Genomic DNA, 12,321 nt, shown 5'->3' on the forward strand with positions numbered 1-12,321 from the left:
TGATATGGATCCCCCTGGGTCTGAAATAAAGTTTATTATTACTGTATTGACATTACAGAAGTGTTTGGGTAGCATATTGTTTGTTACTTGTCGCAAAGTGACGCATGCGCAACTTACAGCTTCACTCGTCTCAAAGTGACGCATGCGCGACTCAAATCTGCACTCGATTTACACAGAGACCGTTAATGAAGGAAAAGGACTTACATTGGGGAGTGACAAACGCCGCTATGGATACGCGTTGTAAATCGAGTGCAGATTTGAGTCGCACATGCTCAGATTTAAATGATTTACGGCATAACGTGTCATACTGAAATTTGTGAAATCCATGAAATAATAAACTTTTCTCATTACAAACAATAACAGAAGATTGAAATCCTTTCAAATTTTTTTTAGCTTTTAAAGACTGTTTGATTGCTAATGTTGAGTTTTAAAAAGTTAAATAAAATGTTCTGTAAAAAATGTATTTCTGTTTTATGTATACAGCCTACTCTGCAGCTAGATTGATTCAAAACTGATCTAGCCTTAATTAGCATTCCACTCCTTAACACCTCCCCAACCATCTAAAAGTTGTTGAGTAGGTCGAGTCTGGCATTTAACATAGTGCAGCAATTTTGCTTTACAACAGGAAGTAGCCTAACCTTCTGTCTCCAACCCCCTGGTGTCTTAGACAATACAATGTAGATTCCTGTGTTGTTGTAAGAGTTCCTCATATACATGTTAGAACCTTTTGATCTGTGACCGAAAACACGAGTTAGTTTTTTTCTAACATAGCTCAAAACGCCAATCAACGGACAACCTTTGATGTGTTTGATTGCTAACTTGATACAGAAGTCTCTCGTTAGCATCTTGTAGGCTAGGCCTACTGGTCGCAAAGTGACGCATGCGCGACTCAAATCTGCACTCGACTCACATCGGGGAATGTCTATGACACGACACCGTCCTCATCTACTTCCGCGAAATGAAAACAGCAGCAGGCAGTCGAGCACGCGCTCTACTGTCGGTATCATTTACAGGGAAATCGAGTTGTTTGGACACTTTGTTGTTGGCCGGGACATGTCTGCTGCTGAACCGTAGAACCACAGCCAGCTGCATTATCGTTGTAGCAACGCCAGCTAGTTTGAACCAGTCGGTTTCACGATGGCCGTGGTGGTTCTGAACACGCAGGGCTGGGTTTTAGATGCACGCTCACTTATTGACCGGGGGTATTCGCGTTGCATCCGATTCAGAAATAATAATCAAAAGTCATATATAAAGTGCCTTTTCAAAAAGCAGTGTTTTCAGAATGTAAAAAGCCATTATAGTGGCAGTGATGCCGTGAAAGGAGGGAACACGGATATGTTGCAGAAAACAGACAAACCGTCAAAGGTAAATATCGGGCTCCAGAATGACTTTACAGCGACGACTGCTTCTGGTGCTGTATTCACGTATCTGCCGTCTGGGACTTGTGAAATACACATATTTAATGCAACATCAATTATCTTTTGATTCTTGTAGTAAGTGCACAAAGCTAAAACTAGCAGCTACAATTGCCCTGCAATGATTCCTGAAGATTTTTATTTTTGTCCACCCTAGTTAGGCTATAGCAACGAGGGTAGACTTGGAAACGCCTCTTGGCATACAGTAACAATACAGTTCAATAGCACCACAAAGTACAACCTCCAGTATGATCAAAACGTTGAATGGGCTGCCTTTTTCTAAGACAAAAGCGAATATAATGAACTTCATAAAGGAAGTATTTACAGTGGTGCTCATAAGTTTAGGAACCCATGCTGAAGTTGAGTAAAAAAAGGAATAAAAAAAAAAAAAATCATCCTTTGGAATTAGATCTTAATGCCTTAATTAAAACAAACTGGAAAAACCCAATCTTTAAGGACACCGGTTTTCTTTGTGAATGAATTATGTATTGTAAATAAATAAACGTTCTTTCTATGTTAAATTCCCATAGAGGCAGGCACAGTTTTATTTGTAAAGGCCAGTTTTTTTCTTTGTCTCAGAATACTATGCATCCTGATAAAGTTCCTTTGGCCTTTGGAATTAAAATAACCTCACGTCATCACATACCCTTCCCCATACCTAGAGATTGGCACTGGGTAATTTCTGTAAAATCATCTCTCAGTGCAAATCAAACCAGCTTTTAGGCTAACTGAAATAAAAATAAAATAAAAAAATGTATCAACATATTATTAATTTAAGATACATTGTTCATTCACAAAGAAAATTGGTTTCCGTTAAGTTTGGATTTTTTTTTAAATTAAAGCATTAAGATCAATTTCCAAAATGTGATTTTTTTATTTTTATTTTTTATTTTTTTTATTCCACTTTTTAGTCAACTTTACCATGGGTTCATAAACTTATGAGCACTATTGTAATGTAGTATTATACTGCATTATGAACCAGCAACTGAGTGAATAGAAATCAGAGTTGTATTAAACCACCTATAAAAACATATAACAATTTTGTACCAATGTATTTGTTAATGCTGTGAGACAAATTTAATCTTCACCTTAAACTGTATAGTTTACAGATTGCTGAATATAAATGATCATGGTAGGTGCCAATTATGTTTTCTCCACTTCTCTTTAAATGAACACAAAAAGAGACCAAGACAGATTTGATCAAATGTTGTTTATATAATAGAAAAGGCTATCTGAACATAGCAAAACAAGGAAGGGCTGGAATTATAAATATTTTTATTATTATTATTGATTAATTTGATTGTTATCCATAAAATGTCAGAATATAGTGAAAATGGCCATTTTCATTTGCCAGAGCCCAAGTTGGGGTCGTCAGATTCCTTGTTTTATTTGACAATTTGTCCATTTAGTTTACTATCATATATGACAAAGAAAATCTGCAAAATCTCACCTCTGATAAGTTGCAGCTAGAAGTTGAGAAGTGGCGCTTACCATTAATTATTCATCATAAATTTGACTTTCAGAAAAGGAAACGAAAACACAGTGAACTCAACCAGGGGGAAGTTGATTCACAGGCCTTCCATGAGAAGGTAGGTCAAATCTCATTCTTTAACTTTGAGTCTTAGCTGCATGTGTCATCCTTGGAAAGAGATTTATGTCGGTGGAGATTGTTTTAAACGACATTGACAAATTAATGTGTCACAGAGAACAATTTAAGCTACTTTATAGACTACTGGTTAGTCCTGCAAAGTGAGCGCAGCACAGTACAGGAGTTGACACCTAAACAGAACGCAGGCAAATTCTTATATAGGCCTATTGTTAACAATTAACAAGGCACTGTCTTACAATGAATAGATTACTGTTTACAATAATTGGATAATTGGTATTTATCATTAAGGATGGTCTGGTTAGCTAACATAATTTACCAATTTGTCACGCAAATCCTTACAACCTAAGATAATAATGCCCCATAAGCACTTAAGTTAATTTTTCTTTATGCCACTGTGGAAGGTCAGATAGAGCTGATGCAGCAGCAAAGGCTTACTGTAACTAATTTAACCCTATCATTAATTCATTGTATATTATTGTCCTTCCATCACAATACATCTTAGGGTTACCCCATTAAAGAATACAACATTCATTTGATCCATACTTAACTGGTTACTTAAATTGGTTACATATACTGTACACTAAAAAGGTTCATCTAAATTCCAGCAGTTTAAGGTAGTTACATTAGGTGGTTTCCTACTACCTATTCTATGCATTTCCAAATTCAGTCTCTTCCAGCACAAATTTCCTAATTAATAATGTATAGTATTATAATGTGTTCTGATGCAGATCAGGTCTTTGGTCCTGGAGGGAACAAAGTCCTTGGTGGATTCTGCCCGATCCCTCGGATATCTAAATGGTGCAACAGACACAGTGAAAGAGCCTCTTCCCTCTCAGGAGTGCAGCCTCGCAGCTCTTTGTGAAATGGCTAAAGAGATTCCTCTAGTGGAGCATGAGGAGCATGAGGAGTGTGTTCAGATACTTGTTGCTGAAGATGGCTGTACGTCGCATGTCGACTTGTTCTCTCGGGTAACAGAGAACAGGGCGGACGATGCTACAGTGGTTACACTGATGGGAGAGGAATTTGTAATACCACCACAAGCAGCCTTCCTGCTTTCTGATTTCACAAGACTACAGCCTCTAGTCCACTGTGAGTACAATGTCACAAACTGAAAAGTGTGTAAACTGCTGTCCATCTCAAGCAGATTTAACAAAATGTCTTACAGTTGTAGTCACTGCATGAATGTGGTAACTTCTTTTGAACAAAGAATACAAAATTTAAAAAAGCTTGAAAACCATGGGGGCGGGGATGGGTGTTCATGTGTTTCTCAAGAGAGAGCATTATTATCTCCCAGCCTGACATTGTTTACTAAAGGTCCTCGTTTCCCACACAGATGGAAGGAGGTTTGACTTAATAGTTATGGATCCACCGTGGGAAAACAAGTCTGTGAAAAGAAGTCGCAGGTAATGTGGCCTTCAAGCACTTCCGTAGCAGAAAGGACGATAAGATAATTTATTATTATTATGTATCTTCTGGGATTACATTTACATGTTACAGCAGTACACGAAACAGGCTAAAGAAGCTGAGATAGGGATATTAATGAAAGCTGTGCATAAAATTGTGAAAAACTCACTTGTGCCTGGCTCCATTCCAAGGTATTATGATCAATGACGCAGGAATGGTTAAGTTATGGCAACATGTGTAGCAATGAGCAAATTGGAAACCCTAGGGAATGCCATGGTAGTTTAGGCCTGAACACTGAAGACTATGAGAGCGTTTTTTTTTTTTAAATAATCAGATGGAACTATTGCCTGTCTGAATACAACACCTGTTTGATTATCATTTATATAAGAATGTTGCAGAACAATGATATGGCTGTGTCATGAAGACCTCAACAAAATTAGGGAAGGGAAGCAGTTGAGAAGGGGGGTAAGGATTGGATTATAATATTATCTCTTCAAGGCCACCTTTAGATAAGCAACATGATGTACTGTAAACCAGGGGTCAAACTCATATCGCCCTGAAGGCTGTGGGAAAAAAGTCATGTGCATACAACATTTGGTTGTCTCTGCACAATTTTCTAATCCTGTATTCAGTTGATGTGTTCGGGACAGCTCAGAGAACATGTATTTGTTGCAAATAAACCTGCATTGAGAGAATTTCTGCAATCTCTGGTGATTAAAAACAAAAACAAAAAACAAATCTGAATTTTAATAGATTTATTTTTCCTTTCTATTTGTTAACTCATTTTATTATTCTTCAGATTATCTCTATATTATTATATATTATATTATATCTAGCATTGGGGGGCCCTGACCCGACCCCAAGGTTAGAATCTACTGGTGGTGTTCCATAAGAATTAGCCTAGTAGTAATGCATTTTTTTGTTACAGAAGGCAGTATAGAGACATTTTAATAATCAGAGTGAAGTAGAGAAGGGTATAGTGGTTCCAGTTACACATCTTGACCTTTCAAATATATTTTCTCAACAAAGGTACAGTTCTTTGCCCTCATCCCAGCTCAAACGGCTCCCTATCCCCCTACTGGCCTCCATGAACTGTTTAGTGGTCACCTGGGTCACAAATCGGCCCAGCCACCTGCGTTTTGTCCGTGATGAGCTGTATCCACACTGGGGGCTAGAAGTTGTGGCCGAATGGTTCTGGGTCAAGGTACAAAAACTTTAAATAGATACAGCTCTCAGTCATGTACATCTGACCTTTTAGTGGGATTCCAGTTATTTTACAGGTTTGCTTTTTTTTTTCCTTTAGGTAACAACATCTGGCCAGTTTGTGTTTCCACTGGATTCACATCATAAGAAGCCTTATGAAGTGCTGGTGCTGGGCCGATATCGTTCCACTGCAGATGACACCACAAGGTTTGAAATGTTTATTTTATCTGTGCTTATCTGTGTGTTTTTTTGGGGGGGCGGCAGTAGCTCAGTCCGTAGGGAGTTGGATTGGAGGGTCGCTGGTTCAAGTCCCCATATGGACTAAAGTATGGAGTGTGGATTGGTAGCTGGAGAGATGCCACGTCCCCTCCGGGGCACTGCTCTTGAGTAAGGCACTGCACCCCCCCCAACCGGCCAGGGTCCGGCACTGGCAGCCCATCACTCTGACATCTCTCCATTTGTGAATGAATAAGTCCTGTGTGTGTGTGTGTGTGTGTGTGTGTGTGTGTGTGTCTGTGTGTCTGTCTGTGTGTCTGTTTGTCTGTGTAACAAAACAGAGTAAAATAAATCGTAAATCGTAATTTCCACACTGGGGATCAATAAACAGTATACATTATTATTGTTATTATTCTGTTTACGCTTTAACAATTAAATAGAATATATTTGTTCAACCACTTTCAGCTCCTCAGAGACGTTAGAGGTTCCTGTGGACGATCAGCGTTTGATTGTCAGCGTCCCATCAGCTCTCCACTCCCAGAAGCCATCCCTCTCAGGTTTATTTTTAAATTTTTCTGAAAGCCAAACTAATTGGTGTATCTAAAAAGTACAGTGCTGTAATGTTTTGCTATGCCACCAGAGGGCAATGCTGCAACATTAGAGATGGTGATTATGGTTGCTGTACAGCTTCAATGAAAAGATATAATCACTTTCTGCAGTAAAATACGCAAAAGCAAAGGCACTAAGTCTAAGACAGTCATTTAAGTTTGTATGGCTGAAATATAAAATTCAGATTTTATTCCATGTCATAAGATGACAAAAGTTACTACACAAAAAATGCTGATTACAGTGTGTTGTCATATGAGGAACGAACACACTAAAATAACACATTATTGATTTTTACATTATATACATAGTAATATCACACTATGTGAATGTATAACTTGCTTTTCCACCACAGAAAGTTGTCAGTCTTCTCTAGATAAGCATGTTGGAGGGGAGAAAACTTGTCAAACACAACATGCAGGGTTTCTATTGTATTGATAATAAGGGGAGGACTTGAATCCTTAACCTATAAAACACGTTTGATATGAGTGGAGACTTGACTTCCAACGTGGACTCTGCTTAAAATCACTGTAAAACCTTGACAATGAATATGCAGGGCCTATGAATAAGAGAGGCTTGACGTCATGTCTCTCCCTCTCAGGAGAACGTGATTTATTGTGCTGTATGGAGAGCAAAACACAGCCAGTGTTTGCCATCATCCTTTCAGGAGCACAGAAAAGCCTCCACCTCATGAAAGTGGCTAGATATTCGTAACATATAATGATTTAAATGATAAAGATGCCATTGTGGAGCTGTGATGCCATGGAGATTAAGTTGATTAGGACACAGATTGTGTTCAATCGCTTTGTGTGATTCTTTTTTTAATTTTTTTTATTCCAGTTGCTGTATTTGCTGTTGTGGAGGTTTATTTAATAGTTTGTAATGCATACATCTTTATTTAGATGTACACGGCGGCACAAGATGTACATTGCACTAATTATTAAAGACGAAAATAGAGAAAATTGCTTTGCATTTAAAAAAATGTGTGACTTCTGAATGTCTAACATACAGTATGTAACTGTGGTGTTGTGTACCTCAGTTGCATCTCTTTCAACTCCAGTTACTACGACCATTTTGTTGTTCTGCAAGAGGTAAGAAAGCTCTGTGTGTGGTGGGTGTAGCTCAAATCTATGAGTGTAATAACTGTAAATTGCAGTCTGTCATGAAGCATTAGAAGGGCTTGACCCAACTATTGCAGAGCTGCCATTCAAAGCCGCAACACTTTTTCGTTTGTCTTTAACTATTTGACAAGATAATTTAACACCTCTTGAATGAAGATTGAAGAATTTTTGTTCACAATACATTAGGAAACTGCTTGAAATGTTCAAATATGCCCAAAGAACTTTGGCATTAATCAACCTGAGCTTTCTTGATCTCATCTCAAGCTGTCATCGCTGTCATTCTGGAGCACTTTGTCGAGCATGTCAGGTCTGCTAGGACTAGAGGGCAGCCTGCCTCAATGGTGCAAAGCCACAATCATCAAGTCTGGAGCGTTGAGAAACCCTGACCCACTTCTCCTTCCCTCTCAGATGGGGCTCCTATCACTGACATTTTTGGTTGCTATGGAGAGATAAAGGACACCACGGATAAAACACATCCTTGCCAGATGGTCAAGCTGGAGAAAAAAAAGGGTGGTTTTAATTAATTAGGGCCCCCTACACCATCAAAAATTGTGAAAAAGGAAATCCCTTCCCAATTTGTTATTATAATTAGTGGTTAAATGGCTATCCTTAATATTAGTTTCAGGAAGAGCGTCACTTATTTACCCTATTGCAAGGGTTATATTACTTTTAATTGGGGAATGGATCTGTTTCATTGGCAGCTACAATATTTGGCTTTCTTTACTATCCCACTTTTAACAATCAAATTTCAGTCAAAGGGGTAAATTATATTTTGTTGGGACTGACACTAGTATTTCAGATGGTTAAAATCCCTTTGGTCTGGTGTAAAGAGCAGCATTGCCTCTGGCGACTGCTTATAGAGCATTTTAATTCTCAATATTGATTTACATTTTCTCTGGATCCTCTAAAAAGACGTGATTGTTGCATTTAAGTCTGATCTGTGAAATCTTTAAACAATTCTTATTAAGACGAGTAAAGATGCTAAATTCATAGAAATAAGCAGAGATCATGTTTTCTTAACTTGCAGTATTCTCTTGGCCACTTGGGGTCAGTGCAATAAGCTGTAAATGAAAAATTAGCATACTATCACCTAATACAGAAAACTGCTATTTAACAATGAGCAGTTACAGAGCAACATTTTCTTTTATTTAGGGACTTATTGTAGTTTAACATTCATTCCTCTTTTTGCTCTGGTTTGCTCTTTATGTTCCGTAGGGTAGGGAAATACATTGCTTTTTGGCTGCTAAATACTTTTTTCGTTTTAAATTGGCTTTAATTTTAGATATAAAACTCTTTCTGTTAGGTACATTATGGTAGACATCATGCTTATTTGTAGGCAGATAGAGGGAAGGAGAAAGGTTGTCAGTGTTTGTGTGTGCGCGCGCACGTGTGTGCATGCGTGTTATCAGCACAATAGTAAGAATTTCTGTTACCTTGGGTGATAGTCTGTACATTTAGAAGTATGTAAATGAAAATTAAGATGAGGCCAAAAACAAGACCATCAAAGTAATTTATTACATTGATTCATTGATTGAAGATACCATTGGAAGGATAGATCCAAACATAGTAATATTGTGTGTGTGTGTGTGTGTGTGTGTATATATATATATATATATATATAAATGGCTTCATCATGGACGCACTGATGGGTAAGGAGGGAGACCTTGTACTCAATCCTGAGTGAGACAGGAAGCCAGTGGAGTGATTTGAGGATGGGGGTGATGTGGTCATGTTTGCGCACCCTCAACAATATATGTGTAAATAGTAATTTAAATTAGATGTGCAGTGTATCAAGGAAAATTCTTATAGAAACCGTGAAAATAGTAAATGTACTGTAATTTAAGTATTAGAGCAGACCTGTAGAACATAATTAATTTGTTCTCAATTTGTACATCCTGAATCAACCCCAGAGAGAATATGAGGAGCCTGTAGGCAGAATATAAATATAAAAGACTGAATATGTTACTTGTCCAGAGAGTAGTTTGCCTCAGGCCTCTTTTGGCAGAAGTTTCATACGTTGTCCCATTTCCGAGTTAAGATGATAATTAGACCTTTTATTCTCTGCTAAACTTTGAGAGCTGAGTCACAGGTTGAGGTTGGATTAGTCTGAGAGCTGCATGTTTGGCCTTTCTGCTCTGTGACTCTGTCTCCTTGATGTCCAAAGGAAGAAAAAACGGTAGGCAGGACACCACATTGTGCAGGTTGGATTGGTTTGGGGATCAGGCTTTTGAGCTCATTAACTCCCTGAGTGTTGGCTGAGCCGAGTGTCAGGGTGGTTTGAGCATTCACCAGAGCAGACAGAGTAGCACCGGGGCAGAGGAAGTGAAACGTATCTGGCAGGAATGCTGCTCCTGGAACATCATCTCTTTATAGACTCAAGGTCACTGCCAGTTTCCACATAGAAAAATCTGTGCTGTGGCGTGAAGGAGCTGGGCAGTTGCCAATGCTGTCCTCCTCTGTCTATTATCAAGTAAAGCTCGCCCATAAAAAAAATGGATGCCGTGCCTAAATCTTACAACCTGAATTTTTCAGGCCTTTGGCCCTTGAAAGCCACAATGTTTCCTCCTTGTTTGTTCATTTGAGAGAAAATAAATGAATTGCTAATGTGTTTTCGGGCCGGGGCGTTATACAAACTTTATCTTCCACCTGTGGATACACCTCTTAAGCCTCCAAGTACACACAAAGAACAAGAAAACAAAAAAAGAAGACAAATGGGGCCCCTAGACACAATCTAGTTAATAAAACACTATCAACTTGATGATAACATGGTGCATTTGCTTAATTAAAATTGTTTTTCTATTTTAACAGAAACTTCACATTAGATTTTTGAAAAGAGGAACTTTTCTTGTTTTTGCTGACATTTAGTGGTTTACATCTTTACCATGCTACTGTGATCTGGAAGTGTACTCCAAGGTGGGTCAGTGCACCGTGACATCACTGTTTCAGGTGTGGTTGTAGGTGCAACAGACTTGAAACCAGAGAGGGCAGTTGAACACTGCCTTTCAGCCTTGAAACAACAAACTTACTCCAGACAGAAATCGTTGTTTATTGGGAGTATAGGTGAAATTTTCAGTTGCTATGTGTAGTCTGCAGTTTGTACTTTTAAATCTAATTCAAATCTTAAGGTGACAGAGCACAAACAATGCACAGGGAGTGAGAGGAACATGGACTCAGTAAGGGACGTATTGTTTTGTCCCAGAGTGGGTTAAACTAGCCATGATCATTCCTAATTTCTTTCTTTCTGTAGAGGTGTTGAAGCCCTACATCACAGCTGAAGCAAAGTGCTTGGAGCTGTTTGCCCGAAATCTTCAACCTGGTTGGACCAGCTGGGGAAACGAAGTGCTGAAATTTCAGCACACAAGCTATTTCACTTTGACGCCTACAGATGAGGGAACAAATGTCCCAAAAGAAGCAGCTTCAGATGACTGCACAGAGAAGCCCACACTCACACCAGTGTTAAGCTCACCTGAAGAATCCTCTCGTCACGGTCACTGTCCCACTGCTGTGGACTAATGACAGACCTTCAACATGTGTCTCATTTGTACTTCCGCGTGTAATTAATAAAGATTCAACAGCAGAAAACTTCTATACCAGTTTGTTTTGATCTGTACTTATCATGCATGTCAGACCTTTGGTTTCTTTGGAGGGGGTCTGGGTACATTTTTAAGGTAGTGAATCACTGGGCTGCTGATGCATTTGGAGAGATGAAAGTGCATTTTTGTGCAGCTATGTTTTTAACTTCCCACTCTGCATTTAGATAAACAACACTCAAGTTTATTTTTTGGCCTTTTTGAGTAATCTTTGGCACAATGTGTGTCTTAAGGATGATCAAAGTATTTCTATTTTTACTCATTTCAAGCTGTTTTGAGCTGAAGTTTAAAATGTCTCACACTATAAATCCACAGTCTATATTGAATGCACTTTGTTAGTATCAGTCCTTTAACAGACCTTTTGTTCAAAGTTTTCCCTTAAACAACAAACAACACACTCCTGCATCCTGTCATGGACGCCCAGTTCTATGCTTACATAATATGACGGCGATTTTTCTTCTTTCTACTGAAAGACATACTCTCCATGTGTCACACTTCTAACCACTTCTAAAGCATGATGACCTACCTTTTCCTATCTGTTTGCCTCTCTAATGAGTCTGTGGTCTTCAGAGAGAGGGGAGATGGCGTGGTGGTGTTGTGGGGCCCAGCAGGGCTGTCGTTAAAGCAGATGAGAATGAGTTACGGCCACTGCTGCACAGTACACATCGCAGCTAATGGAGCCAGAGTGTGACTCCAGCAGGATCATTAACACATTTGCTTGTCATGTTCTCTGTCTCCCTAACACACCAGTCCATACGTATATGCCTCCTTATCTGAAATCAAGGTTTTGAAACAGATTTACTCTGACCTAGGCTGAATGTTGTTGAGGGTCAAGCTAATTTCTGTTAGTGCCTACTATTATCATTTTGTAAAGGTTTGATTGTATTTTTATTCTGTATCCATGAGGTTTAAAGAAAGAATGAAATGCAGAAAAAACAGATGGGATACTAACTGTTGACTATTTTTAAATACAGCAAGTTGGTACAAAATCCTTATATAAATACTTACTAATTTGTTTATGTTGGCATTGATTATCAGTTGGAAAAGCTATTACTGGAAGGCTACCTGGCTGCAATGGCCCATAGGAGAAGAGTGGATTAATATGTGTGGGCTGATAGTGACGTGGCGTTTTTCTTCAATATCACAGTCAAATGTAA

At 38.7% G+C, this 12,321-nt stretch overlaps 1 protein-coding gene across 1 annotated transcript; it reads left to right on the top strand.

The window, feature by feature from the left end:
* Positions 1-709: 709 nt before the first annotated feature.
* On the top strand, positions 710-11,162 carry mettl4 (methyltransferase 4, N6-adenosine). Its single transcript, XM_032504197.1, has 8 exons — positions 710-1,365; positions 2,939-3,004; positions 3,753-4,113; positions 4,358-4,427; positions 5,458-5,632; positions 5,732-5,838; positions 6,313-6,404; positions 10,822-11,162. Exons 1-8 carry the CDS (start codon positions 1,138-1,140, stop codon positions 11,085-11,087), a joined length of 1,365 nt encoding a protein of 454 aa, XP_032360088.1. The 5' UTR covers positions 710-1,137; the 3' UTR covers positions 11,088-11,162.
* The last annotated feature ends 1,159 nt before the right edge of the window (positions 11,163-12,321 follow it).

The sequence above is a fragment of the Etheostoma spectabile genome, chromosome 22, assembly GCF_008692095.1.
Source record: "Etheostoma spectabile isolate EspeVRDwgs_2016 chromosome 22, UIUC_Espe_1.0, whole genome shotgun sequence".
NCBI lineage: Eukaryota > Metazoa > Chordata > Actinopteri > Perciformes > Percidae > Etheostoma > Etheostoma spectabile.